This window comes from Typha angustifolia, chromosome 2 (assembly GCF_048772165.1).
Source record: "Typha angustifolia cultivar Huaian chromosome 2, ASM4877216v1, whole genome shotgun sequence".
Taxonomy (NCBI): Eukaryota; Viridiplantae; Streptophyta; class Magnoliopsida; order Poales; family Typhaceae; genus Typha; species Typha angustifolia.
In genome coordinates this window covers 8,893,143-8,916,128 of record NC_133240.1, presented here as the reverse complement: position 1 = coordinate 8,916,128, position 22,986 = coordinate 8,893,143, and the positions used below count along the sequence as shown (strand labels likewise).

At 38.5% G+C, this 22,986-nt stretch overlaps 6 protein-coding genes across 7 annotated transcripts; 4 read left to right on the top strand and 2 right to left on the bottom strand.

Moving 5' to 3' along the window:
- The first annotated feature begins 949 nt into the window (after positions 1 to 949).
- On the top strand, positions 950 to 2,970 carry LOC140777721 (probable ascorbate-specific transmembrane electron transporter 1). The gene is made up of 4 exons (XM_073122038.1): positions 950 to 1,197; positions 1,865 to 1,913; positions 2,033 to 2,232; positions 2,522 to 2,970. Exons 1-4 carry the CDS (start codon positions 1,057 to 1,059, stop codon positions 2,825 to 2,827), a joined length of 696 nt encoding a protein of 231 aa, XP_072978139.1. The 5' UTR covers positions 950 to 1,056; the 3' UTR covers positions 2,828 to 2,970.
- A 734-nt stretch (positions 2,971 to 3,704) lies between these two features.
- LOC140770273 (25.3 kDa vesicle transport protein SEC22-1) lies at positions 3,705 to 5,138 on the top strand. Its single transcript, XM_073111374.1, has 5 exons — positions 3,705 to 4,012; positions 4,111 to 4,271; positions 4,374 to 4,517; positions 4,625 to 4,692; positions 4,817 to 5,138. The coding sequence occupies exons 1-5, from the start codon at positions 3,822 to 3,824 to the stop codon at positions 4,922 to 4,924; spliced, it is 672 nt and encodes a 223-aa protein (XP_072967475.1). The 5' UTR covers positions 3,705 to 3,821; the 3' UTR covers positions 4,925 to 5,138.
- Positions 5,139 to 5,251: 113 nt separating this feature from the next.
- On the bottom strand, positions 5,252 to 10,566 carry LOC140770262 (acetyl-coenzyme A carboxylase carboxyl transferase subunit alpha, chloroplastic). The gene is made up of 11 exons (XM_073111362.1): positions 10,397 to 10,566; positions 9,490 to 9,942; positions 8,892 to 8,966; positions 8,559 to 8,666; positions 8,307 to 8,467; positions 7,944 to 8,058; positions 7,686 to 7,840; positions 7,436 to 7,487; positions 7,290 to 7,358; positions 7,062 to 7,139; positions 5,252 to 6,463 (listed from the first exon to the last, which is right to left on the bottom strand). The coding sequence occupies exons 2-11, from the start codon at positions 9,862 to 9,864 to the stop codon at positions 5,447 to 5,449; spliced, it is 2,205 nt and encodes a 734-aa protein (XP_072967463.1). The 5' UTR covers positions 9,865 to 9,942; positions 10,397 to 10,566; the 3' UTR covers positions 5,252 to 5,446.
- A 417-nt stretch (positions 10,567 to 10,983) lies between these two features.
- LOC140775468 (transcription factor LAF1-like) lies at positions 10,984 to 12,315 on the bottom strand. 2 transcript variants are annotated; one of them, XM_073118785.1, is made up of 3 exons: positions 11,941 to 12,315; positions 11,663 to 11,810; positions 10,984 to 11,526 (listed from the first exon to the last, which is right to left on the bottom strand). In XM_073118785.1, exons 1-3 carry the CDS (start codon positions 12,074 to 12,076, stop codon positions 11,004 to 11,006), a joined length of 807 nt encoding a protein of 268 aa, XP_072974886.1. In that variant the 5' UTR covers positions 12,077 to 12,315; the 3' UTR covers positions 10,984 to 11,003. The 2 variants fall into 2 exon arrangements, with proteins under 2 accessions (XP_072974886.1, XP_072974896.1); XM_073118795.1 differs by having other exon boundaries at positions 11,663 to 11,792.
- A 2,391-nt stretch (positions 12,316 to 14,706) lies between these two features.
- On the top strand, positions 14,707 to 16,631 carry LOC140771922 (pentatricopeptide repeat-containing protein At3g29230-like). Its single transcript, XM_073113761.1, has 2 exons — positions 14,707 to 14,810; positions 14,908 to 16,631. Exons 1-2 carry the CDS (start codon positions 14,730 to 14,732, stop codon positions 16,483 to 16,485), a joined length of 1,659 nt encoding a protein of 552 aa, XP_072969862.1. The 5' UTR covers positions 14,707 to 14,729; the 3' UTR covers positions 16,486 to 16,631.
- Positions 16,632 to 20,486: 3,855 nt separating this feature from the next.
- On the top strand, positions 20,487 to 21,743 carry LOC140774059 (WD repeat-containing protein RUP1-like). Its single transcript, XM_073116898.1, has one exon. The coding sequence runs from the start codon at positions 20,527 to 20,529 to the stop codon at positions 21,709 to 21,711; it is 1,185 nt and encodes a 394-aa protein (XP_072972999.1). The 5' UTR covers positions 20,487 to 20,526; the 3' UTR covers positions 21,712 to 21,743.
- Positions 21,744 to 22,986: the final 1,243 nt, after the last annotated feature.

Genomic DNA, 22,986 nt, shown 5'->3' with positions numbered 1-22,986 from the left:
TGTATCTTTTTCATTGGCCGTGGCAAGGCTGTTCCGGTTCTACCTATGCTCGATGGGTGCCACGTGTCTTGCAAGATCGGCCTTGTGGATCTCTATCCACTTCTTGATCCGTTGGGTGTACCTAGACATCCATCACCATCACCAGCGTATTGAAGTAGCATAACTATTGATCCGGTGGTGGACCGAGGTGGAGATGAGGTTCTAGACCTAATTTGAGTCGAAGTGGTGGAACTTGAACTAGAGCTAGGGGAAGGCGAATCGGACCAACAGCTCGAGGTCGAGGTCGTGGTCGTGGTTGGAGACGAGGAAGTGGAAGAAGACGCTCATCGCCCTCGGTCGTCATAGGTGGAAGCTCCTCTTTAAAGTCGACAGACAGATCCATCCATGCTGCCCCTCGAGACCCAACATGCGATGGGAGACGAGAGAGGAGGGGAAGGTAGGGGAGACGAGCATGCTAAAAAAGACTTTACTAAGTTTATTTTATTTTACTGACTAAATTGATAAGCTCATTTAATTATTAGAGGTATAATTATTATCGCATGTTTTTCATTATTGCCATTAGCCATTTTATTTTGACTCAAAGTTTAGGGAAGACATTGTAACCTAAAAAAATTTAAGGATCCCGTAAAACTAAAGTATAATTTAGAGGGCAATTACTCGGCTTTCCTGAGTTTACGTCGAATTTTATGTGAAGCTAAGGAAGCAACCTGTAATTCTTAAAGCCCATATTTAAGGGTAGCTAATATGGGCCGGGCTTGGGCCGAGCCATGGCTCTCAACTTCAATCAGCCATCCGATGTGGGCTCGAGTCATCAATTCGACGTGGACCGGAGTTGCGATCCCGGTATCGGCCACGTCAGCAAGACACTCGTGGACACGAGGTCCCGCCGCACCCAATCCATCGGCGGGCGAGTAATGGTCAGTAGTTGGCTGTTAAAAGGAGATTATGAGGAGCAACCATTTCCGAAGCCCCTCCTCCCTCCATTAATTAAACAACTCTCTCTTCTTCCTTTTCTTTTTAAGAGATAGAGAGACACAGAGAGAGAGAGAGAGAGAGATGGGGAAGACGAAGATCGAGATGTTCACATACGTGTCGCACGTCCTGGCGTTGGTCTCAGCGGTATTGGTGTTGGTTTGGTGCATCCACTTCCGAGGAGGACTCGCCTTCCACTCCACAAACAAATCACTCATCTTTAACGTATCTCTCTCTCTCTCTCTCTCCCTCTCTTTCTCTTCCGGTCTGTAGAATTATATAGTTGGAAATTTGGATTGCTGCAGGCTTGGTTGCAGGAACTTGCTGCAACCAAGGATTGTTTTTATTATTATTATTATTATTATTATTTGGCATAGATGCTCTTATTTGAGAGCAGCGTGTCCAAAAGGGAATGACTATTTTTATCTATTTATTATTAAATAGATCAAAATTTATTTGTTGGTTAAATTTTATAGGTATCTAAAGGGTACCTATATAATAAGAGATTTCAGAGGGATCTATATTTCAAAACTCTACTCCAGCGTATTTACTCTCAAAATAATTATATTAACATGTATTACCTAAGAATAAAAGTCCGAAATAATGGGACGCTAATAAATTCTTAAAAGTACGAGGTGTGAAATGCAATTTTCCCTTCTTTTTTCCTTCTAGAGCTCATCCACAGGATAAAAGTGGTTTTTTTATAGAGCTCACCCCGAACTTACACCAAATCCGAGTTGAGTAGAATCCTGAGAAGACTTGACCTACTTACTTAGGGGTCAAATAATAAATATCTATAGTATAAGGAGGTAACAGTAAAAAAACTAAAAATACGGGGTGCAAATTATAAAATTTTATGTTTGATTTAACCATATTTTGTTTGGCAATTCAGGTCCACCCAGTTCTAATGCTAATTGGATTTATTATCATGGGTGGCGAAGGTGAGTTTATATATCTTAATTTACTTTTTATTCCTTAAGATGCTCGAGGTAATGAAAAATACTAAAATTGCAATGTTTCTAATCATCTATTTTGCAAAAAAAATCCCAATAAACTGCAGCAATAATGAGCTACAAAGCTCTTCCTTGCAGTAGAGATGCAAAAAAGCTGATCCATTTGATCCTTCATGCAATTGCTCTTGTGCTTGGTTGCGTGGGTATTTACGCTGTCTTCAAATTTCACAACGAGAGCGGAATTGCAAATCTCTACAGTTTGCATTCATGGGTCGGACTCGGCACCATCTCTTTATATGGCTTTCAGGTAAATAATTTAATTTGTGTTTAATGCTGCACATAATTTGATTTTTATTTTAAAATTTAATTTGATTTAAAATGAGGGATAACTCCTTTCATACCATAAAGGTATATATTTTGCTTGACTAAATTATATTTTTCATAGCTTTTGTAATATAATTTTAATTAGTTTTAATTTATAATAATAAACTCTAGTATGTATTGCACATATAAATTATGTACATTTTATTATAATAATTTAAGTATTAATTATAAAAAGTATACTTAATTTTAATTCTTTTATTTATTTTTTCCAGTGGATTCTCGGATTTACCACGTTCTTTTATCCGGGAGGCAAGCTATCCATGAGACGATCTCTCATTCCTTGGCACGTCTTATTCGGGCTGTTCGTCTTCATCCTAGCAGTAGGCAACGCCGAGTTGGGATTTCTTGAAAAGCTTACCTTCCTCGAGAGCTCGGGTATGCTCCAAAAGTATGGCATGGAAGCCTTGTTGATCAACTTCACCGCCATAGTCGTCATCCTCTTGGGTGCATCCGTTGTCATCTCCACCGTTACTCCTACTCGCTTGCAGGAGAAGGCCAACAACTTTGATGACATCTGATGATATTTTTCTATGTTGTTTAATGTCTATTTAGGATCGTAATTTTGTGCAAATGTAGTGGATTTATGATACTTTGTTTGTGGATCCATTCTAATGGATAAGAAATGTTTAATATTTATTAAAAAAAACTATATATTTTTAAAGGGTATGTTCATAAATATAAAATTTAGAAGAGAACAAATGCAAGTAGAAATTAATAGCATGATATGAAAGTTAAATAATAATTTGTAGAGATTTCTTGTAGCTGAGGATTGATATGGTTGCTTTCCCTTCATAAACCCAATGGGCATCTTAGCTTTAATATGGCTCCTTTTATTTTCTAAGTACATGTAATATTAATTTGGCCCCAACCTCTCCAATAGGATAATATATATCATGCCTCTTGTCTCTTAACTAGCAACCATATATTAGTGACAGGCATCCTTTAAATTAAGAGTTTTTATGCAAATAAGCACCAAATTTTCAACCTTATTATAAAAAACCACATTCATATATTTACAAATTGGCAAATAACCATCTAATTAGATCATAAGAAATATTGTAAGCATATAGTTTCTTTTAACAAAAATACCCTTCTCTTTCTCTATTTTTCCACTCGACAAAGATAAATATATCTTGACTATATATCTCCACAGAAGGGAAAAAAAAAGGACTCGATTTGCAAGCATCTAAAAGGCGTTTGTTTCGTAATAAATGTGAAACATGGGTGGTTATTTAGAAAGTAAAGAGCAACAAACGAAATGAATACTTTAGAAAGAAGTGGCTTTTGGAAGATTTCTTTCGGTACAAAAAAGGTATAACTCTTTTGCCACCCTTTCGTTCTTTACCTCCTCTCAAACATCCACCTTCTTTCCCTTCCTACATATATATATATAGAGAGAGAGACATACATACATTGAAGTTTCTCTTATATATAGATCTCTCTCTCTCATCTCTAAAATCAAGAGTGACTGTTTCCGATTACAAGAATTTGGAGAAAACTTTGATCTCAAAGATGGTCAAACTAACTTTGGTTGGTAGGCTGAGTGATGGGATGCCTATATCTCAAACACCCACATACTTGAATGAAGAGGATGGAGTCTCTTCTTTCTATAGGCAGCAAGCTGAGCTTGTTCTCAAGGAAATCTCTAGAGGAGCTCTAAAATACTCCAAGATGTCAATCCTCATTGATCACCATTGTTTCCAGTAAGTTTCCATGTATCTTCTTCCTTCGTTACCGAAGAGGTTGTTTTTATCGTTATAATTATAGGTTGAAAAAATAAACTAATTTACAAATTTTCTAGCTACCTGATGGGAAATGGAGTTTGTTACATTACCCTCTGTGAGTCATGGTATCCGAGAAAATTAGCATTCCATTATCTTAACGATCTGAAGGAAGAGTTCGAGAAGGTGGACGTCGCGGTGGTGGATTCCGTCTTGATGCCCTATGCATTAAGAAGATTTGGTAAAAAAAAATTCCTTTTTTTTTATTTTTCGCCTGCGTCTTCTGTGAATTTATTGGAATTTTTGGTAGGAAAAATGTGTTGCTAAAATAAATCTTCTTTAGATTATGTGATTGGAAATGTTAGAAGAAGGTATGTGGATACAAGAACTCAGGCCAATCTCAATAAGTTGAAGTCAGATAGACAGCAAGATCTTGATATAGTTACAGAAGAATTCTCCAAAGTTATCAGCAAGCATCAAAGACCAGGTGAGATAGGATACATACCCAATGAAATTTGTCGCCAATTTGAAGTTTATCTAGATTAATAATAGAAGTTTTCTTTTTCTTTCTTTTTTCTCTTTTCCTTGAAGAAGGTTTTGCAGTAAGTTCATCAGAAGTCAATCCAACAAAATCCACTTTATGGAGTTCTGCGGTTCTTGAGGTGAGTAAGATTTTGTTACTGGAATAAACAAGCATCCTACTATTAGGGTATTTGATCTCTTGTAGGGATGAGCAAGAGAAGGATTTAGGGGATTCTTATACTGTTTTGGGTTTTATATGAACAGGGGATTGCTCTGAAATGGATGCCAATTACCATCTTTGTGATGGTTGCTGTACTCCTTTTATGGACAACCATTGTCCTAGATGAGTACAGTGTGCTAAGAGCTTCATGACATCTGTTCATATGAACAGCCAAGCTGATCAACAGCAAAGGAAGAGAAGTTAAGAGCATTGAAACAAAGCAACAAGAGATAAAAGTAATGAGACAATATTGGAGTATAATGAGTGAGAGCAAAGAACCCTGTGTGCATATTGTAAATTGCATTGTATTCATATTCGCGAAAACTGCAAACAACAATCTACAGGCAATTTACTTTGTATACTAATTGATAGCTCTGTACTTATTCTAATGAAAAGCGTTGTATGTATGATACTATTTCAAAAGATCCAAAAGAAAAGCAGCACTGAGATGCCTAGATCTCCATGTTGGCCCTCTGAGATGCAAAATTTCGCAATTACATTTATTAACTTACCAGAGTCAAAATATCAAAATATGGTTCATTACAGTCTCAAATAATTTAATCCACCACATATATTTAAAGAGTGCTACAGAGAAATTTGCGTAAGTTATTTCAGGACTAATGGATTTTATAAAAGCTGCTCGCATAAACAACATTGTTCGTTAAAACCTATTACTAATTATTACCGGCAGCAACAGTTTCTTGTGCTGGCGCTTCTACATGACTTCCAACAGTATCCTCAACTGCTGTTTTGATCTTCTTCTTTAGCTCTGTCATATCCAATACTGCAGCAATTTCTTCTCTGATCTCTTTCTCCATTTGCTCCACTTTTTCCTTGTTTGATCCACTGGAAATCTCTTCCTTCATCTCGTCTATCTTCCATCTTAGACCTGCCATGTCAATCGCTTTCTCTATTTCATTCTTTACCACGTAGTCTGCCTTCTTTAACTTCTCCTCTAGTGCAGCAGGGGCTGTAGGAACTTTCTTCTTACCAAAACCCACTACCTCAAGATTCACTGATTTCAACATCTCCTCTAGCTCTTCCTTAGCCTTTTCGACCTCCTTTATCTGATCCTCTTCCAATTTCTCTCCCTTTGCGACCTTTTCCCGTGCCTTTCTCAAGATCTCCACTTTACCTTTCACCTTCTCTTGGAGTTTCTCATTAATCTCTTTCTTCAGCTTCTCTCCATTTATCCTCTTCTCTTGCAGCTTGGCAGCATCTGATAATGTTTCAAGCTTCTGCTTTAACGCCATATGTGATCCAGGACGAGATAGGTTATATTTGAATTCTTGCATCAGCCTATCTACCTTTTCCTTCAATGCTAGACTAAGGGTTTGATCAGAAGCATTGGATTTGGATAACTCCATCTTAAGGGCCTCTAGTTTCTCTTGCAGACCCATAGCTATAAAGGCATTTGTCATTTCCGTGTCTATCTCTTGTCTCAGTTTCTCGATTGCCTCGTCGGAGATCGTAGGAGCTGGGATCTTGCCTTTGGCTTTTATTGCTGCATTCTTGAGATTCTGAATTTCCTCTTCTATGTCAGCTGTCACTTGAGAAATATCAGTTTCCTTCATCTTCATGTTGCGTTTCTTCTCTGGATCAACCGGTTCACCTTCCACAAAGCCCCCTAGCACCCTGAATTTTTGATGCCGCTGGGCAAGCAAACTATCTACATCCATTGCTGAGAGCTCCTGATTAAGAGAACAGGGGAAGAGAAAGAAAATCAGTCTAACTTACTGCTTTTACATATTCATTAAAAGGTCAAAGATGGAATGTTACAGCAGCATTAAATGGAAAACGATTTCTAGTTTTCTGAGAACTGTGTAATTGATATGAGAGGACAAAGTTCTGCAATATCTTGAAAACTAATGAAATAGATAAAGTTTATCTAAAAAATGGGCTGTGCGCCTCTTATTAACCATTTCAAAGGATATGACTGTCAATCATTCTCCCAAGTAGTTCTCACTGGATAAGGATTCTAAGTGAAAGAAGTAGAAAAATAAAGGAGCTCCGAGAATAATTTAAGTGTAAACCTGCCATAATTTCATCCTAAAACTTTTAAAAGCGAAGACTTGAAAGAACAAGCAGCTTGCACCAGGGAAATTCTAATAATTGAACCTGTTGTGAGTTATTTGTCTTAGGAAGGGGAGAAGGACCGTACTCAGAAAAAGAGAAAAGATAATAAATTTTTTTTAGAAAAGGATGAAGGCAGGGCTAAAAACATGATTCGTTAAGAAAATTTTAACTGATTCTTTGCTTCATCAGAAGTGAATGAGAACTAAGATATACCTCCATGGCCTTTGTCACCATAAGCTTTATCTGTTGGGAAGTCCAGGTTGGATCAGTATGAGCACCACCTAGAGGTTCCTGAGAACATTTGATCCTCAAATAATTAGCAATAAATAAACGAAACAAAGAAAGACTAGCAGTAGTACAGACAGTATAATTTTAACTTCCTACAGGAAAAGAGATCAGCAAGTACCAAAAGCAAAGAGGCACTATACTTAAAAATCTTACCGGGATGATTCCATCAGCAATTTTGAGTTTGCAAAGTTCGCCTGATGTAATTCGCAGTTTCTCAGCAGCCTGAACAAATAAATGTCAGTATGGAAGTAAAAGAAATGCCTATCATCGCAAGAAGTAAAATCAAACAGATTACACACTTTAGGAGCTGCTTGAGAGGTCTTCCACAAGATTGCAGCACATGCTTCTGGACTGTACAAAACAAACCAAGTTGGTAAAGATATAGCAAAGACAGAACACAAAAAATTGTTTTTTCAGATCTGTAGCATGATGGCCCCCAACCAGCAGCTCCTCATCCTTCCTTAGACAGCTTATTCTTTAAAAAGAATCATGTTTACAAAATTATATGTAAATCATCATTATACAAGATTAAAAAAAATGCTGTATCACCTGGCAACATAAAAGACAGCGTTCTCCATCATGAATATCTTGTTTGAACAGCCAATAGCAAGGGCTCCACCAGATCCACCTTCACCAATAACAACAGTGACAATTGGAACTTTCAGGCCAAACATAGCTCTTAGATTGTATGCTATTGCTTCACCCTGTATTTACTGAACCAAGTTAAATGCACTACCAGTGCTGATTTGTTTATGAGGATGTTAAAATGCACTCCAAAATTCAAGATAGGATAGAATACTATGATACCTGGCCAAGTTCCTCAGACTTTAGATCTGCAAATGCTCCAGGCGTGTCGATAAATGTGATGATGGGAAATCCGTGATGGTCAGCATACCTCATCATGCGCAAGGCCTTTCGATATCTATGCAACAAAATATTATACCAGTCAGCTCGCTGTGTATTCAATAAAAGAACAAATCAAATGCAATTGAACAAAAGAACTAAATTGGGAAAGATACAGAGCTCTTCATATTTAGTTATTTACGCCCTCAACAAAACAAATGTTGTTCTTAGCCTACAGATAGAAAGCAGCATAGAACTTTTGACTCATAAAACCTCAGTTAATTTTAAAATCTATATTCTAGAAGTAACTAGCACAAGCTTGATTACCCATGGGGAGTCGGCATTCCAAAATTCCGCTGAATATTTTCCTTCGTGTTCCTGCCTTTCTGGTGACCAATGAACATATAGCTTTTCCCGTCCATGCTTCCAAGGCCCGTAACAATAGCAGGATCATCATACCCTGCACGGTCACCATGGAGCTCGACCCACTAAAGAAGGAACAAGAAAGGCCATCAATAGTGCACAAACATACAAAATGTTGGAAAATGACAAAAGAAAGCACAAGATAGGAGAAGATACCTTGTCAGTGATGTTTAAGACGTGATCGAGAAATGTTGGTCTGTTGGGATGACGGGCAATATTCAAACGTTGAATTGGAGTTAAATGTGTATATAGATCTTTTAGAGCCTGCAAAATTTATAAATGAGAATGGATATCATCAGTACAAGTATTACTTCTCTCACATACAAGTTTGACTAATATAGTTTAGAGTTCACTCTCCCTTTCCTTATGAAAAGGAATCATATATTAAATAACTTGCTTTTGTCACTATGAAATACAAGTGAACCAAAACTAGTTTTCTGTTTCAAATATGATTTTGGAGATAGAGAAGGAAATGATTTTAAAGAGAACCTGATGATACTTGTTTTCCAATAAATTGATTTGATCGCTGAAGTCCAAGCCAGTTTCATCAGCCATCTTGCGCACCTGTAAAAACAAGTTGGAGTCAACAGGAGCAGATAAGATCTCTTAATAGAACCTAGTTGCCAAAGCTATGAAAATGCAATTACCACTTCAGTCAATCATTATGTATGGCTACTAACCATCTAAGTTTTATTTTCCTATTAATGATCTATCAAGAGCTTAACATGAATTAAGGGTGTAAGATCATGATGTACACAAATAAATTACAGCAATACGCAGCATAATTTTATACTGCAGCAGATATATTCATTGGAACAACAAAGATTATTATTTCTAATCATATAACAAAATGATGTTAGTAATACATTTTGTGTCTATAGTCTATGAGCTATTTAATGGCTAAAGAAAATAATCAGATAGATAAAAGCAGCTATCAGTTGGAAAAATAAGCATTCTTGTTTAAAACCACCTTTTCAAAAAAATAATATATCAACGACAATGCTTTCTGGTGAGTGGTGAGTGTTTCTGGCTGTAAAGAATGTGGTAAATATGTCAAATGGCTACTCCAAAGATAAAAATAACTTACATCAATGATCTTCTTTTCTAGATCGACCAAAGGCTTCTCAAAAGCAAGAGTCACCGGTTTTGGTTTCTCAGTCAGAGGTTTGAAGTGTGATAGGTAATTCAAATGTCCACTTTTCATATTTGGATCAATATCATCTGGCCAGGGGTACTCATGCTTCTGCCCCTTTTTTATCTTTGCAACAATTCGAAAACTACCCCCTGCCCTATCACCAGGTTGCCCAAAATGCTTGAACAAAACTCCATTAGTTCCTTGAAATGAACTTCTTTGCAGATCACTCCCAAGGAAACCCCTTTTTAAGTGAATCTTTGATCCAGATACATAACTGCAACTCTCTCCTCCTCCACTGATTGCCGGTGAAACCGTTAAAGAATTCATCTCAATAATCCACTCTTACTTCGGAAGCTGTTATCAGTTCTGCACAACGAAGCTAACTGAACAACTAATGCCGCATTCCTGTATCAAAAAAACAGATGAGGTTAGAAAATAGAGAAATCTATCCTTGCATACTGTGACACAAGAAAGATGAGCAACTACACATGCTATTTACTGAAGAACATATATGTGATAAGAGTACACAGGTTCATTGAAGACGCATGCGTGTCAACTATTCTTGACAGAAATCAACCCAAAATGACAAGAGTAAACTATCGAAAGAATCAAACAGTTAAAAAGATCAATGCGATCCTTTTCCAAGTCAACTCGAATTAGTAACTAAACTCTATAAAGATCCACTTACAATAACACAGCTCAAAGGAAAAGGCAAACCTTTTCAGGCAGATAATTTCTCAGATTTAAAAACCGACGCTCGTAAGATTCAAGGAATTCAGGAGTTATTTGTCGATTGGAGCATAAAAACGAGATCAAACTGAACAAAAAGGTGTGAATCCCTGAAATTAAACGCGCTCACCTAGTGTTCTCCTGCCGAAACTCCCTGTTTGGATCGATGAGGAGCGGATCGGAGATGGAAATGGGAGGTCTAGAGATCTCGAGACGAGGGGCTTTGGAGCTAAACGCTAGGGTTTGTTCCCATTGCTGGTTAAATAAAGCGAGAACAAATGGATGGATCGAGGGGAAATGCCGATGAGCAACGAGTTAAGAGTTTGGGCGACGATTACGAAGATGTATCGAGGGATGGGTGGGTCCCAGTACCGAATTGAGTGGATTCTCTGCATTCTAGACGTAAAACTTTTATCCGTCCTTATACTTGGCAGCCTCTCAATGGATGTTAAGTGAGACTTACAGATTTACGGCATACGAGAATGGAGAGGATCACTTCTCCAGTCCCGCAGATTTGGACTTCGTGGAGTTCGCCTGAGTCGATCGGACGGCTGTACATAGTTGGTTGATGGTTTGGTTAGCGACTAAGGGCGGTCGACAATGCGTCGGACCCGGGTTGGATACATCCACAACCCGGATCCGATAAGTAGCGGATTGATCTACAAATTAAAATCTACATAAAATTCCATCCACTATAAGGAAAATTACACATTGCTCATAAAATTCCTCATATAAAATCAAAAGAATAATACATCATCACATGAATTGAAGTTGCTATAAGCATCTCCCATGGACATGAGATCAAAGAATTCCCCTCCTGGAATCTGAATTGATTCATACTGTGCTTGAAGCTCACTGTTGTAAATACTGTTGCAATCTCCACATACAGCTGAAAATTTCTCACCACACTGCATGTCTGCATGTAAAGCTTCTGGTTTTAGAATCTCACTGATGTCTGAACTGCTCGACTCTGAGCTCGCTGATCTCGGGTATTTAATGACGTCGAAGGATAACCAATCTGAAAACAGAATCTTAGGCTTGATGGATTGGCTTGAGTTTATTGCAGTTGATTCTTGTGTCTGAATGGATGCAGAAGTTGAGATTTGATTGTTCTCTTTAGGAATTATTAGAGATGACACTGCTGAGCTATGATGATTAGACCCTTCAGCTTTTATAATTCTCTTTCGCAGATGAGAATTCCAGTAGTTCTTCACTTCATTGTCAGTCCTTCCAGGTAAATGCATTGCTATTTGCGACCACCTGAGGGATCAAATGTTATAAGTGTTTGGCCACTTTTTTTTCTATCTTTTTCTTCTTTTTATTTTCAAAAAGGAAAAGAACAAAGTTATACTGGAAATCAAATTCATTGATCTTATTATGCAGATATATTTCTTACTTGTTGCCTAACTTTGCCTGAAGCTTTATTATTATCTCCTCCTCATTCCCAGAAAACACTCCATGCTTCAATCCAGGCATCAAATAGTTGATCCACCTCAATCTACAACTCTTACCATTTCGCTGCAAGCCTATTAAAATCGACAAATCTTTACAGAAAGTTCAGATAATAATCTGATAAAAGAATACAATAACTTTCTATCAGAAAGAGAAGCACAAGTTTGAGAGGCAAAAGATAATAAGAATTTGAGTACAAAAGAGCATAATGCCAGAACTCACCAGCTTTTACTGGAACTGCACTCCAGCAACTAAGCCCATGCTGAAGGATGTAATCCCTTAGCCTTTGATCCTCATCAGGAGACCATAGCCCCTTTCTATAGTTCATCTTAGGCTTTTCGCATGTTTTACGCACCATTTTTATCTTCTTTTTTCTAGCAATCTTTCTAATGCTCTCAGATCTATCACTGAAAGGACTCAGGAAAGACCCATGAACACAAGCTTGGCTCTGACTCTGAGATGCTTCATATGGGTAAGGGGACTGTGATTTAAAGAGCACACTAGATGCATAAGGAATTAAAGAATCGACAATTGTCCGCAAATTGTCGATCTGTTGGAACTCCTGCTGTAGAATATTTTACCTATGGAATCCAGATGTTCTAATCAAGGCCTAACTGCCTCGTGTAATGAAAGTTATCTGGTGAAGATAAAGGATGAGCTGTTCATCCAATAAGTCATATGTTAGCTATGCTTCAATCATAGGTGGGCTATCTGGCAATCTATATCCAAATCCAAACAAAGAATGGTAGCTTGGAAGTCAATGGTTTCCTGACACTTTTAAACTTGTGGCTAAATAAATTTACACTAATGAATGAGGAAAAAGAAGTGACAAGCAAAGGAAATGCCCCTCAACAGAGGGCATATAAAACCGACAGCTAAGTGTGTCCTACTTGAGATAAATTCTTGTAAAGAGAATAATCACAGACAGTCAGAGGCAGTTAGAGACTAAAAGAATAGAAAATTGTGGGTATGATTGGTGGTAAGACTCATCAAAGCCTTAGGAATTAGAAGACAATCAATGCAAAGTGAAGGAAAAGATTGGCACTGTTTAATTGGAGGGTCTGAAGATATCATTCCTTCAAAATTCACCAAGAAACTGGATACAAAAACGCGATTCAGAAACTTGAATGCATGCATGTGAAGGTCTTCTTCGCCTTCTTCTCGTGCTTAAATATGACATTTTATCAGGTAAACTCCTTCCTTCCATCCATCCAAAGAAAACTCAAATGCGCGAAAAAGAAACTCTTTTATCATCTGCAACTTTGTTTATCACTTTTAACTCGCAAATGCATGCATGTTAGTATTATATCAAACAACACTTACATTGGTACAAAATTAACAAGATTCTTTGTTGTTGATCTACACTTCATTTGTCGGCACAATAACAGAATTAAAGTAGAAATATACAGTGAGGAATATAAAAATCTCCATTTTGAAGTGAAAACTGATACATGAACCGACATAATGAGCTCATTATTGGTTTAAGGAGCAAAAGAAAACTTGCAATTTGATACAATAGGCATATGCATGACATTCATAATTCTAGTATCCAATTTGGTCCTATTAGGAAATGTTCTCTAGACTGGCATGCGACAATGATATCATTTTCTTATAATCCTATTGCACTCAATATCAAAGAATCATATTACTTCGATCAATAAAAAATTACTGGCGTCAGAATGCAATGAGGTGATTAATAAAGCTTCTTAACAAAATATGAGCATGAAGTTATTAGATTAATTGTCCTCTGTACTTCAGCATTCTTCTTGAATCAAAGTGCCTTCTGAGTTGTTAAGGATAAAAGAAGTCATAGAATTGAAGTAATAGTTTATTTCTCAAGCAAATAAACCACGTGGCTTTAAAAGGAGAAGACTCCTATGATTAAAATTGAACTAAATATGATACAATTGAAAGTCGTCTGCTCGAGAAATGCAAAAGAAAGGCAAGTTGATTCTAAATCTTTAGAAAAATACAAAGGAAAAGAAAGGGCTACTGCAAATAATACAACTCATCACAAGTACCCCATGTCTCTATTAACTAACTATAAGAAGTCTTGCATTATACTTCTTATCATTAATTTATGCCCAAATTAAGTGGTCAAATTATACTTTCTTCTGACAAAAAACTAAGATGGAAAACACTGAATCCAAGAAGGAGAGATCAAACAGGAGGAGGTGAGGAAGCCATTTCTTGCTTTTAATTCACTTTTATTTGGTTCACTTGCATAGGAAATTAACTAGGCTTCCATGGTCTAATTGCATTTAATGCCTACTATAATCCATGTGCTATAGTTGTAAACTAATGTGGTTTTTGACATAAATTAAACTGATAGGAGGCTGACATGATATATGGTAATAATATTGAAAATTCCCACCATGATCTCGTGACAGATGAGATCTTAACAAATTAAAGCTTAAATTAGTATAATGGAGGCAGGTTGATTGTGCTTTCAATACTCCAAATTTACCTATGAATTATTGCCTATATTCAAATAGATTCTCTCATTTATTTTTTATGATATATTGACTTGCTCGACCATTTACAAACTTCCAAATGTATCTTCCATTAGTTATTCATTTGATTTTTTTTAATAACTAAGAAAATATCACATGATCAATTTTTAGAAGCTTTGATGATTATTTTATCCTTATTTTAAAGGGAAAAAGAGAGAAGTTGAGGAAAAGATGATCATCTAATGTTTTTATCTACTCCAATAAAAGTATAAAATATTAAATGATTGAGGGGGAGTTATCAAAAATAAATGAGTGTCTGTATAAATATATATATATATATATTTGAATAAAGGAGGCATGTGGTACTGGATTACCGATGGCGCATCAAAATACAAGAGCCGTAACAAAGTATCAGGATATGCCCCTTGCTAGGTATATCTATATCGTGTATTTCTATCTGTGTTGGCAAGCCAGTCTGTTGCTCGGTTAGTGGGCATCGGGATGTAATTAGTAGATTTTAAAAAAAAATTAATATCGAATAAATTGCGGCCCAATTAGATGTGCAGCCCATTACCAAATCCTTGCATCTCTAATCGCCGGAGAAAGCAACGGCCGAAAAGTCCGGATCATTTCAAAGGAGTAAGCACGATTTGTGAGGCATTATTACATGCGCAGTTCCTTCCTCTCCCTCGAGCGATTAGTCCCACATCTCCTAATCCATTGCAGCTTCCCACAGCTGAAGCAGATCCATGGCCGCCTCCTCACCTCCTCCCTCTTCGACTTCCCCGTCCTCTCCTCCCTCCTCCTCCGCCGCGCCACCGAGTTCGGATCCATGGGGTACGCGGAGCTCCTCTTCTCTACGACACGATGCCACCCTCACGTCCTTCTCTATAACGCCATGATACGGGGCTACTCCTACAATGGCCCCCACGAGAATGCCATCAAGCTGTTCGGCGAAATGCCTCACAGAGGTCTTATGCCCAATAGCTTCACCTACCCGTATGTCTTGGATGCTTGTACTCGCCTTGAAGGGTTTGGGTTCGGAAAGACACTTCACTGCCGGGTTATAAAGAAGGGGTTCGAGCTAATTCCCGAAATTGGGATTTCACTGTTAAATTTCTATGTAGAGTTGGATAGATTGATTGATGGGCGGAAAATTTTTGATGGGTTGGTGGTGAAATCAGTAGGGTTGTGGAATAAGATGATATCGGAGTATGTTCATGTTGGTGACATTGAGTCTGCTCAGAGATTGTTTGATGAGATGCCGGAGAGAGACTTGGTGTCATGGAATTCGATGCTTTCTGGTTGTGTTAGAGCTATGGACGTCAAAGGTGCGCGAGACTTGTTTCGGAGAATGCCAGCTAAGAATGTGGTGTCTTGGACTGTGATGCTGAGAATTTTAGCTGATTCCGGTGACCTTGGTGGGGCAAGGAGGTTGTTCGACAAAATGCCGGAGAGGAATGTGGTGTCTTGGAATTGCATGCTTTCGAGTTATACTCGATGTGGGAAATTTCGTCAAGCGCTCGATCTCTTTCTGCAGATGCAATCAGAGAGAATAGTTCCAGATGGTTTCACATTGGTCTCTGCTCTATCTGCTTGTGCTCACCTGGGGGAAGTAGAGATTGCGAAATGGATTCATTTCAACTTGGTAACTGATGGGCTTCAGCTAGGCGCTATAGTCGGCACTTCATTAGTTGAAATGTATGCCAAGTGTGGTGATATAGACAGAGCATTTCTGATCTTCATCAAGATGGTCAGAAAGGATGTCTTCTGCTGGAACGTGATGATCAAAGCATTTGCAACACATGGAAGGATCAATGATGCCATGAAACTCTTTAACTTGATGAAAAAGGAAGGTCTAATGCTTAACGACTTCACATTTATGAGCATATTATTTGCATGCAGTCACGGAGGACTTGTCAAAGAAGGCCAAAATATTTTTGATTCAATGGAGAGGGAATTTAACATCAAACCGAAAATTGAACACTACGGGTGTTTGATTGATTTGCTCTGCCGCAGTGGCCACATCGAAGAAGCACAGGAGGTGATGAAGGAGATGCCTTATAAACCCGACATTGCAATGTGGGGAGCTTTGCTTGGTGGTTATAGAATTTGGGATGACATTGAATCAGCTGAGAAGGTGATGGAGAGAATAATGCATTCAGAAACAAGTGAGGGTGGAGTTTATGCACTTGTATCAAATTTGTATGCAGCTTCAAACCAATGGAATGAGGCTGTCAGTGCAAGAGAAAAAATGGAAGAGAAAAGGATATGGAAGAGCACTGGACATAGTGTTGTTCTTGAGGCTCAATAGATCCAATTAGCAGAAGATTTAATTTGTAAATTATTGTTCCATTTCTCTGACAAAATAAACTTATCATTTGTTTTTTTTTTCTAAGCATCTCAGATTCAGTATCTATTTGGACAAGCACTACAATGTATCAACATTACCTAATATGACGGCAAATTTTTGCGTATGAGATTGAAATATCATCTGCTTATAAACATCAAACCTTGATCAGGCATGACCAGCGGTCGGCAAACCGATAATTTACAGATGATAAAACCAGAAATATGGTGGAATTTTTTCCTATGAAATTTCTGACATTCTTCTATGTTCCTCATTTGACCTCAACAGAGTGAGACAACACTGGAATTAAGACCATTAAGTATGAACCACGTTATAGAAGACTCCTCCTACTGTGCTCTTTTCCCCACATTTTTCAGATATTAGATGATGAGCAGTGACTCATTAATAGGGTCTCGAGAAAGAGATCAACAAATTAATTGTACACGAGTTAAGAAAAATTGCCATGCATTGCACCTAATGATCTACAGAGAGACCAAGGTTTGGCCACAAATCCTATGTGGTGATGGAAGATGCCACCTAGCCTTCTAATGGGGGCCTCTAAATTGTCGGTGTTAGGAGGCCATGAGAGAGGAGAACATATACACCTCCACGCCATTAGCCATCTCATGCATATATACCTACATGGCAGTCTTATCTATCGACTTGAACCAGAATACCAGATTGGATAATGTCACTTAAAAGCAAGTATATATGCCCATGCCGTTACGTACACTCCTTAACTCGCTTTTCACAAACTATATAAAGAAGAGCAACTCGGACCATTACACTCGCATGGATAAATATAAAAAAGAGAATTTTATAAATTATACCCTATATTTTGTCTATTTTGTGATTTATATCCTGTCTTTAGAAATTTTATAACACGACCCTTCATTTTTCTATAATGTTTATTTAACACTCTAATGTTACTTTAGTTAACTGACATTAATCATGTTATATAGTTTATGTGACTCTAATTCAAAGATTACTAAAGTATCCTTAAAAGTTTCTGTCATAACCTAAATCCCTAAAAAATTCTTCTTTCTCAAACTAAACCATAACCCCACGAAATCTAAATCCTCTTATCTATAAGTAAACCCTACCTCACAAAATTATATCAAAATCCACAACCCACAAGAATCCCTTAAAATCCCTATCATGTACGAGCCTTAGAAGCTTCTGCTAACTTTACCTATGTTTTTCCATCTCTCTAGTTCAAACCTTTTTTTTTTTTTTCATCTCCTTCCCCATCTTTCAGGTCGCAAGCAACAAAATCGATTTAGCATTTGGGGAGCTCTAAGATCTCATAGCTTGGAGTTTGGAAACTCTAAGATTGGCTTGGCATTTAGGTGATGTTCTCCATGGTTTGAAAAAAAAAAAACAAGTACAAATGTTCAAGTTATGAATAAAATTAGAGATAAATATAAGAGTAATTTAGGAATGTTATAAATTACATAGTGGATTATAACAGAATATTCTCTTTCTCGTATCATTCAGTTTGATTATGGTTAGGTTAAGTTAACTCAGTGTGTTAAATGAACATTATAAAGAAAAAGAAGGATCAGGTTATAAAATCCCCAAAGACGGGGTACGAATAATAAAATAGGCAAAATATAGGGTGTGATTTATAAAAATTTATTTTCCATATTCCTCTCTTCCCATAATGGAAGAGTCTCCTGTAATTTACCCAAATACCATCCATATATAGTGTGAATACAATCTAGGAATAAATTCTTGCTATCTACGGTATGGATAATTGGATACGGCAGTTCGTAAACGTGCGAGAGGTTTAGTGGCAGGTGGGTTGTAGTTGGAAATCTCATCTAATTAAGGTTAGCACCGTCGTGCTACAGTAATACCCCCCTTTATTAATTAGTTAATTAGTTGACTACTTGCAACCTCCCATTAGGTTGGCGAGTTTAGTTAGACCCAGTCAAACGAATTGCTCCATTATTCCATGGTTCTCATCTTGCTGACGTACGTGCCTTCACGTCGTTCACGTATCTTAAAGTTTCATCTTATATATACATATATAATATGAATATTTTTGAAAATTACATATTACTATTTAAATTTATCACCCAACGAGATTTAATTCACTGTAGCATTAATTTATTCTATGTATATAAATAAATTAATCGGTTAGGGCTAAGGTCTAATTTAGTCAAAAACTCAATTAAAATCCCTAAAAAATATTTAAAAAAAAAGAGAAAATAAAATGTAGAAAAAGGCTTGGCCTCAGAGGTCACATCTTTTTTGTTGCAATAAATCTGGCAGCATCCAATATTCAAGGCTGTGGATCCACTGGCAGCTCAGCTATTTTACTATACGCCGAAAGTTCCCCCGACAGCGAGACAAGTGGGTCTCTCCTGTCTCTTTTCCTTCTTAATTAATATTATTATTATTATTATTCACTAATTAATTTTCTGTCAGAAAACCTATTGAGAGAACAACTACAGCCGGATTATAAAATATTTTATAAAAAGCTCTAAAATAATCAAAATATGCCTCGGTAATTGTTGGACGGGTGGTCAATTAGTCGTTACATCGTTATAGTAACTCTCAGTTATTATTATCATTATCATTTAGTGTCAAATAGTTAATTATTTTTGAAATATAACTCATTTTCACGTAGACTTATTTGTAGAGAAATAGCGTCAAATGTAACTTACTACGATCTCACGTTCACGAGAGAGAGAGAGAGGGCCCAGAAAGTAGTGGTAGGAGAATTGCGACAGGCGTACATTTCCCCACGTTACCAAAATGGTCACCACTAAAAAAAATATATAGTTCAAGTTTGTATATAAATATAAATATAAATATAGATATAGATATAGATATAGATATAGTGCCACGTTGGGTCCCACTGCAATCGCCGCGAAGAACCGTCCACCTCTCGTTCCTCCCCATCTCCACGTCGGCCCTCTGCGCCCGTGGACCGTGGATGTAGGAGCTCACCGCGTCCGGAAACGAAGAAGAGCTACGATCGAGGACAGGCGTTTCCTGCACTCCGTGGTTGCAGCAGATCCTCCGATTTCTCTTTCGCGCCCCTAATAATAAGTTTCTACTTGGGTGGGGCACAGGTGTCCGGCGTGTTGCAGTAGAGTGGACCATGGCCTCCATTTCCAATTCCACCCGGCGGCCCGCCAATCCGGAGGACTCGGGGCCCACAAGTTTCCACTACTACTTCGTCCAAGGATATATATTATTCCCTTCTCCTTCTCGTTCTCCTACTCCTTACTCTTTTCTTTCCTTGTTCCTTGTTAATGCTAACTACGTTGTTATCAATATCATTTGTTAATCAAAGTAACAGTTCCAGGATGTTGACGTACATCATAGTACAGCTCTGTCGAGTAATAATCCATGCACCCGAGGTTGCACACCATCTAGAGACGATGCATGCATGTAAAAAAGGTTATACAACGAGATCGAGTTGGCAGTAACCTTTTCAACACCAAAAAAGGTTATGCGATCGACCGAACTTTAAATAATTATTATAAAAAAATTATTTAGTAATTTAGTTCAATGATATGATTCGGTAATACGGTTGGTTTAGATGAGCAGCTTAGTGGCATAATGATATGATGACTTAGTTTAATTTAGAGTAATAGTTTAACGAGACACACAACTTGAAGTCTAAATTAAACGGCTTAATATATTTGCTAAAGTTTAATGAAACCTTAGTGCCTTTATACTTAGATAAGATTAATTTTTTATTCAACCTATGTGTAACCTTGGTGCATGAATAATTATAAAAAAAATCACAATGCTATATTTTCAAACACTCTAGAAATATGATTATTCCGTACTATACAGGTAATTGTTTTTTTCAATAAATAATTGTTTAACAATAACAAGGTCTCAATTAAGACACATCTTTCTCTCTAGTCATCCGAGCGAGACCAAACTAAGAAAACAACGACACCACGTAGATCCGCCCATTCCATTCCAATATATTAATCAGTATAATATTCCTCTTACTATATCTCTCTTCTTCCCTATTATATGGCTAGTACGATCTTTTCAAACACCGCCTCATGCCACCACCGCCCTCTCCCTCCTCTCTGTGAATGGTCCATGTCCTCTTCGTCTCCTCCTCCTCCTCCTCTTCCTCCTCCTCCTGTTGAGGACCTGTTAGAAGACCCGCCTCGCTGCCGATGGGACTTCCACCTCTCCACCGTAGTCTCCTCCGAAGCCTCCGCGTCCATCGCCTCCTCCGACGCCATCGGCTCCATCGACTTCGACCCCTCCGGCCGCCTCTTCGCCACCGGCGGCATCGCCAGGAGGATACGAGTCTACAGCGTCGGTAGTTTACTACCAGAGGAGGAGGAGGAGGAGCCGGGGACGATTTTTAAAGACCACACGTCGGCTTGCGAGGCGTACCTCTGTGTGCCGGCGAAGCTGAGCAGCGTGCGGTGGCGGAGCGGCGGTGTGGTGGGATGCGGCGACTACGACGGGGTGGTGACGGAGTACGACCTGGAGCGGCGCGCCGTCGTCGCGGAGCGCGACGAGCACGCGGGACGCCGTGTCTGGAGCGTCGACTACTCCCCAGATGGCCGCCTCGGAGCCTCCGGATCCGACGACGGGGCCGCCCACGTGTGGGACACGCGCAGCCCCGCCGCCGGGTGGGAGGTCGCCCGAGCAGGCGGCGGCGCCGCCGTATGCTGCGTCGAGTTCGACCCGGACGGAGGGCCCTGGCTAGCCGTCGGCGGCGCGGACCGCAAGGCCCACATGTACGACGTGCGATCCATCGGGAGGGGCCCCGTCGCGAATCTCGAGGGACACTCGCGGGCGGTGACGTACGTGCGGTTCGCGGGGGAGGGGAAGGCGGTGACGTCAGCGGCGGACGGAACCCACCGGCTGTGGGAGTGGGAATCAGGGAGGGAGGTGAGGGAGTACCGGGGTCACGTGAACGGGAGGAGCTTCGTGGGGATGGGCGTGTGGAGGGGCGGGGGCCTGATCGCGAGTGGGTCCGAGAGCAACGAGGTGTACGTGTACGATCTTAGATGGGGGGTGCCGATCTGGGTGCGAAGCTTCGGTGAGAGGAGGGAGAGGAACGAGTTCGTGAGCGCGGTGAGTTGGAGGCAAGGGATAACAGGGGAGAAGGATGAGGACGGAGTGCTCGTGGCCGGGGGGTCCAATGGGGTGTTGCAAGTTTTTTCGTGCAGGAAAATAGAAGGATTGCAGTAAGTTATTTAACTTCTTTTAATTTTTTTTTCTTTTTTTCTTTTTTAAAAAAGAAAGAAATTTGAGAAGGAAAAGGAAAGGAAATGAAGCTTCTTCGTCGCCATTGTTGTGTTCCATCCTCTTGAGTTTCAGTGCAGTTGCTTAGCTACGTGAGGTTTGGGGGGAAGCCACGTTTATTAAGAGAAGAAGGTGGGGATGGGAGTTATATATCACGATAATGTCCATTTATTTCTTCAACTCTATTTGTTCGATACGATGTTCGTCGGAAATTGTACGTTAATATATATATATATATATCGTTTCTTCTTATTGTGTGAGCTTGCATCAAATGAAATAGCATTTGACGTCTATATTATGACTGCGTCTTTTCATTTAAATCTCAACTTGGTTTATATTTTGTTGCTTAAATTTGAGTCTTAATTTATTCGTTAGCACATTAAGTACTTAATGATGAATTGCGAGAGAATGAATTGAGATTCGGCTAAAAAGCTTACAATTAAGATATTAGAAAATTATTGAGTATTAAGGACGACAGTTTATAAATTTAGGCATCTAAAATGTTCAGTCATGCATGCTATTGTTTATATAAAAAATTCTATAATTGATTTTACAAGTATTGGGTAACAATATTCTAGTATTGAGGTTATTGAAAATTAGCTCGAACTAAGAAAAATCATTCCAACGGGTTGATTATAGATTGTTGTCATTCTAGATTTATGTCCTGTCACTTGAATGACGTTTATCTTCGTTTGAACTAGATGAAGATGTTCGATAACTAAAGAGTTTGAAAAGACAGGTGTTTGAAAGATCTTTGAATGGGTTTCTAATGGCCATTGGCTTTCAGACGCTGTTCGACCGTTCGAACATTTTGCAGAACAATTTTTGCACTTATGCATGGGTGTTCCATCCACCCGTTTGAATGGCCTGCCGCGATCGGATTTGTATGTGTACAAAAGTCTAAGAGAGAAAATTTTACAAAAGGAGAGGGCTCTATAAGAGAGCACTCCTTTATTGTATTTAAAAGAGATCGGAGATTTCTAAACCTTTTGTATTTGCATCTCTACTGAATTAAAAGTTTAAAAATATTGTGTTTGCATTTATACTAATGGTTGAAGATTTTCATAGTCACCAATGTAGGCACATCCCCAAATCACATATATATATTTTAATATAATTTACATATATTTAAAGTTCTTGTTTGTGATTAATTTAGGTATTAAAAGATATCTACGTCTAACATTTTAATTCTGAATTTTTTATTTGATATTGATATTAATT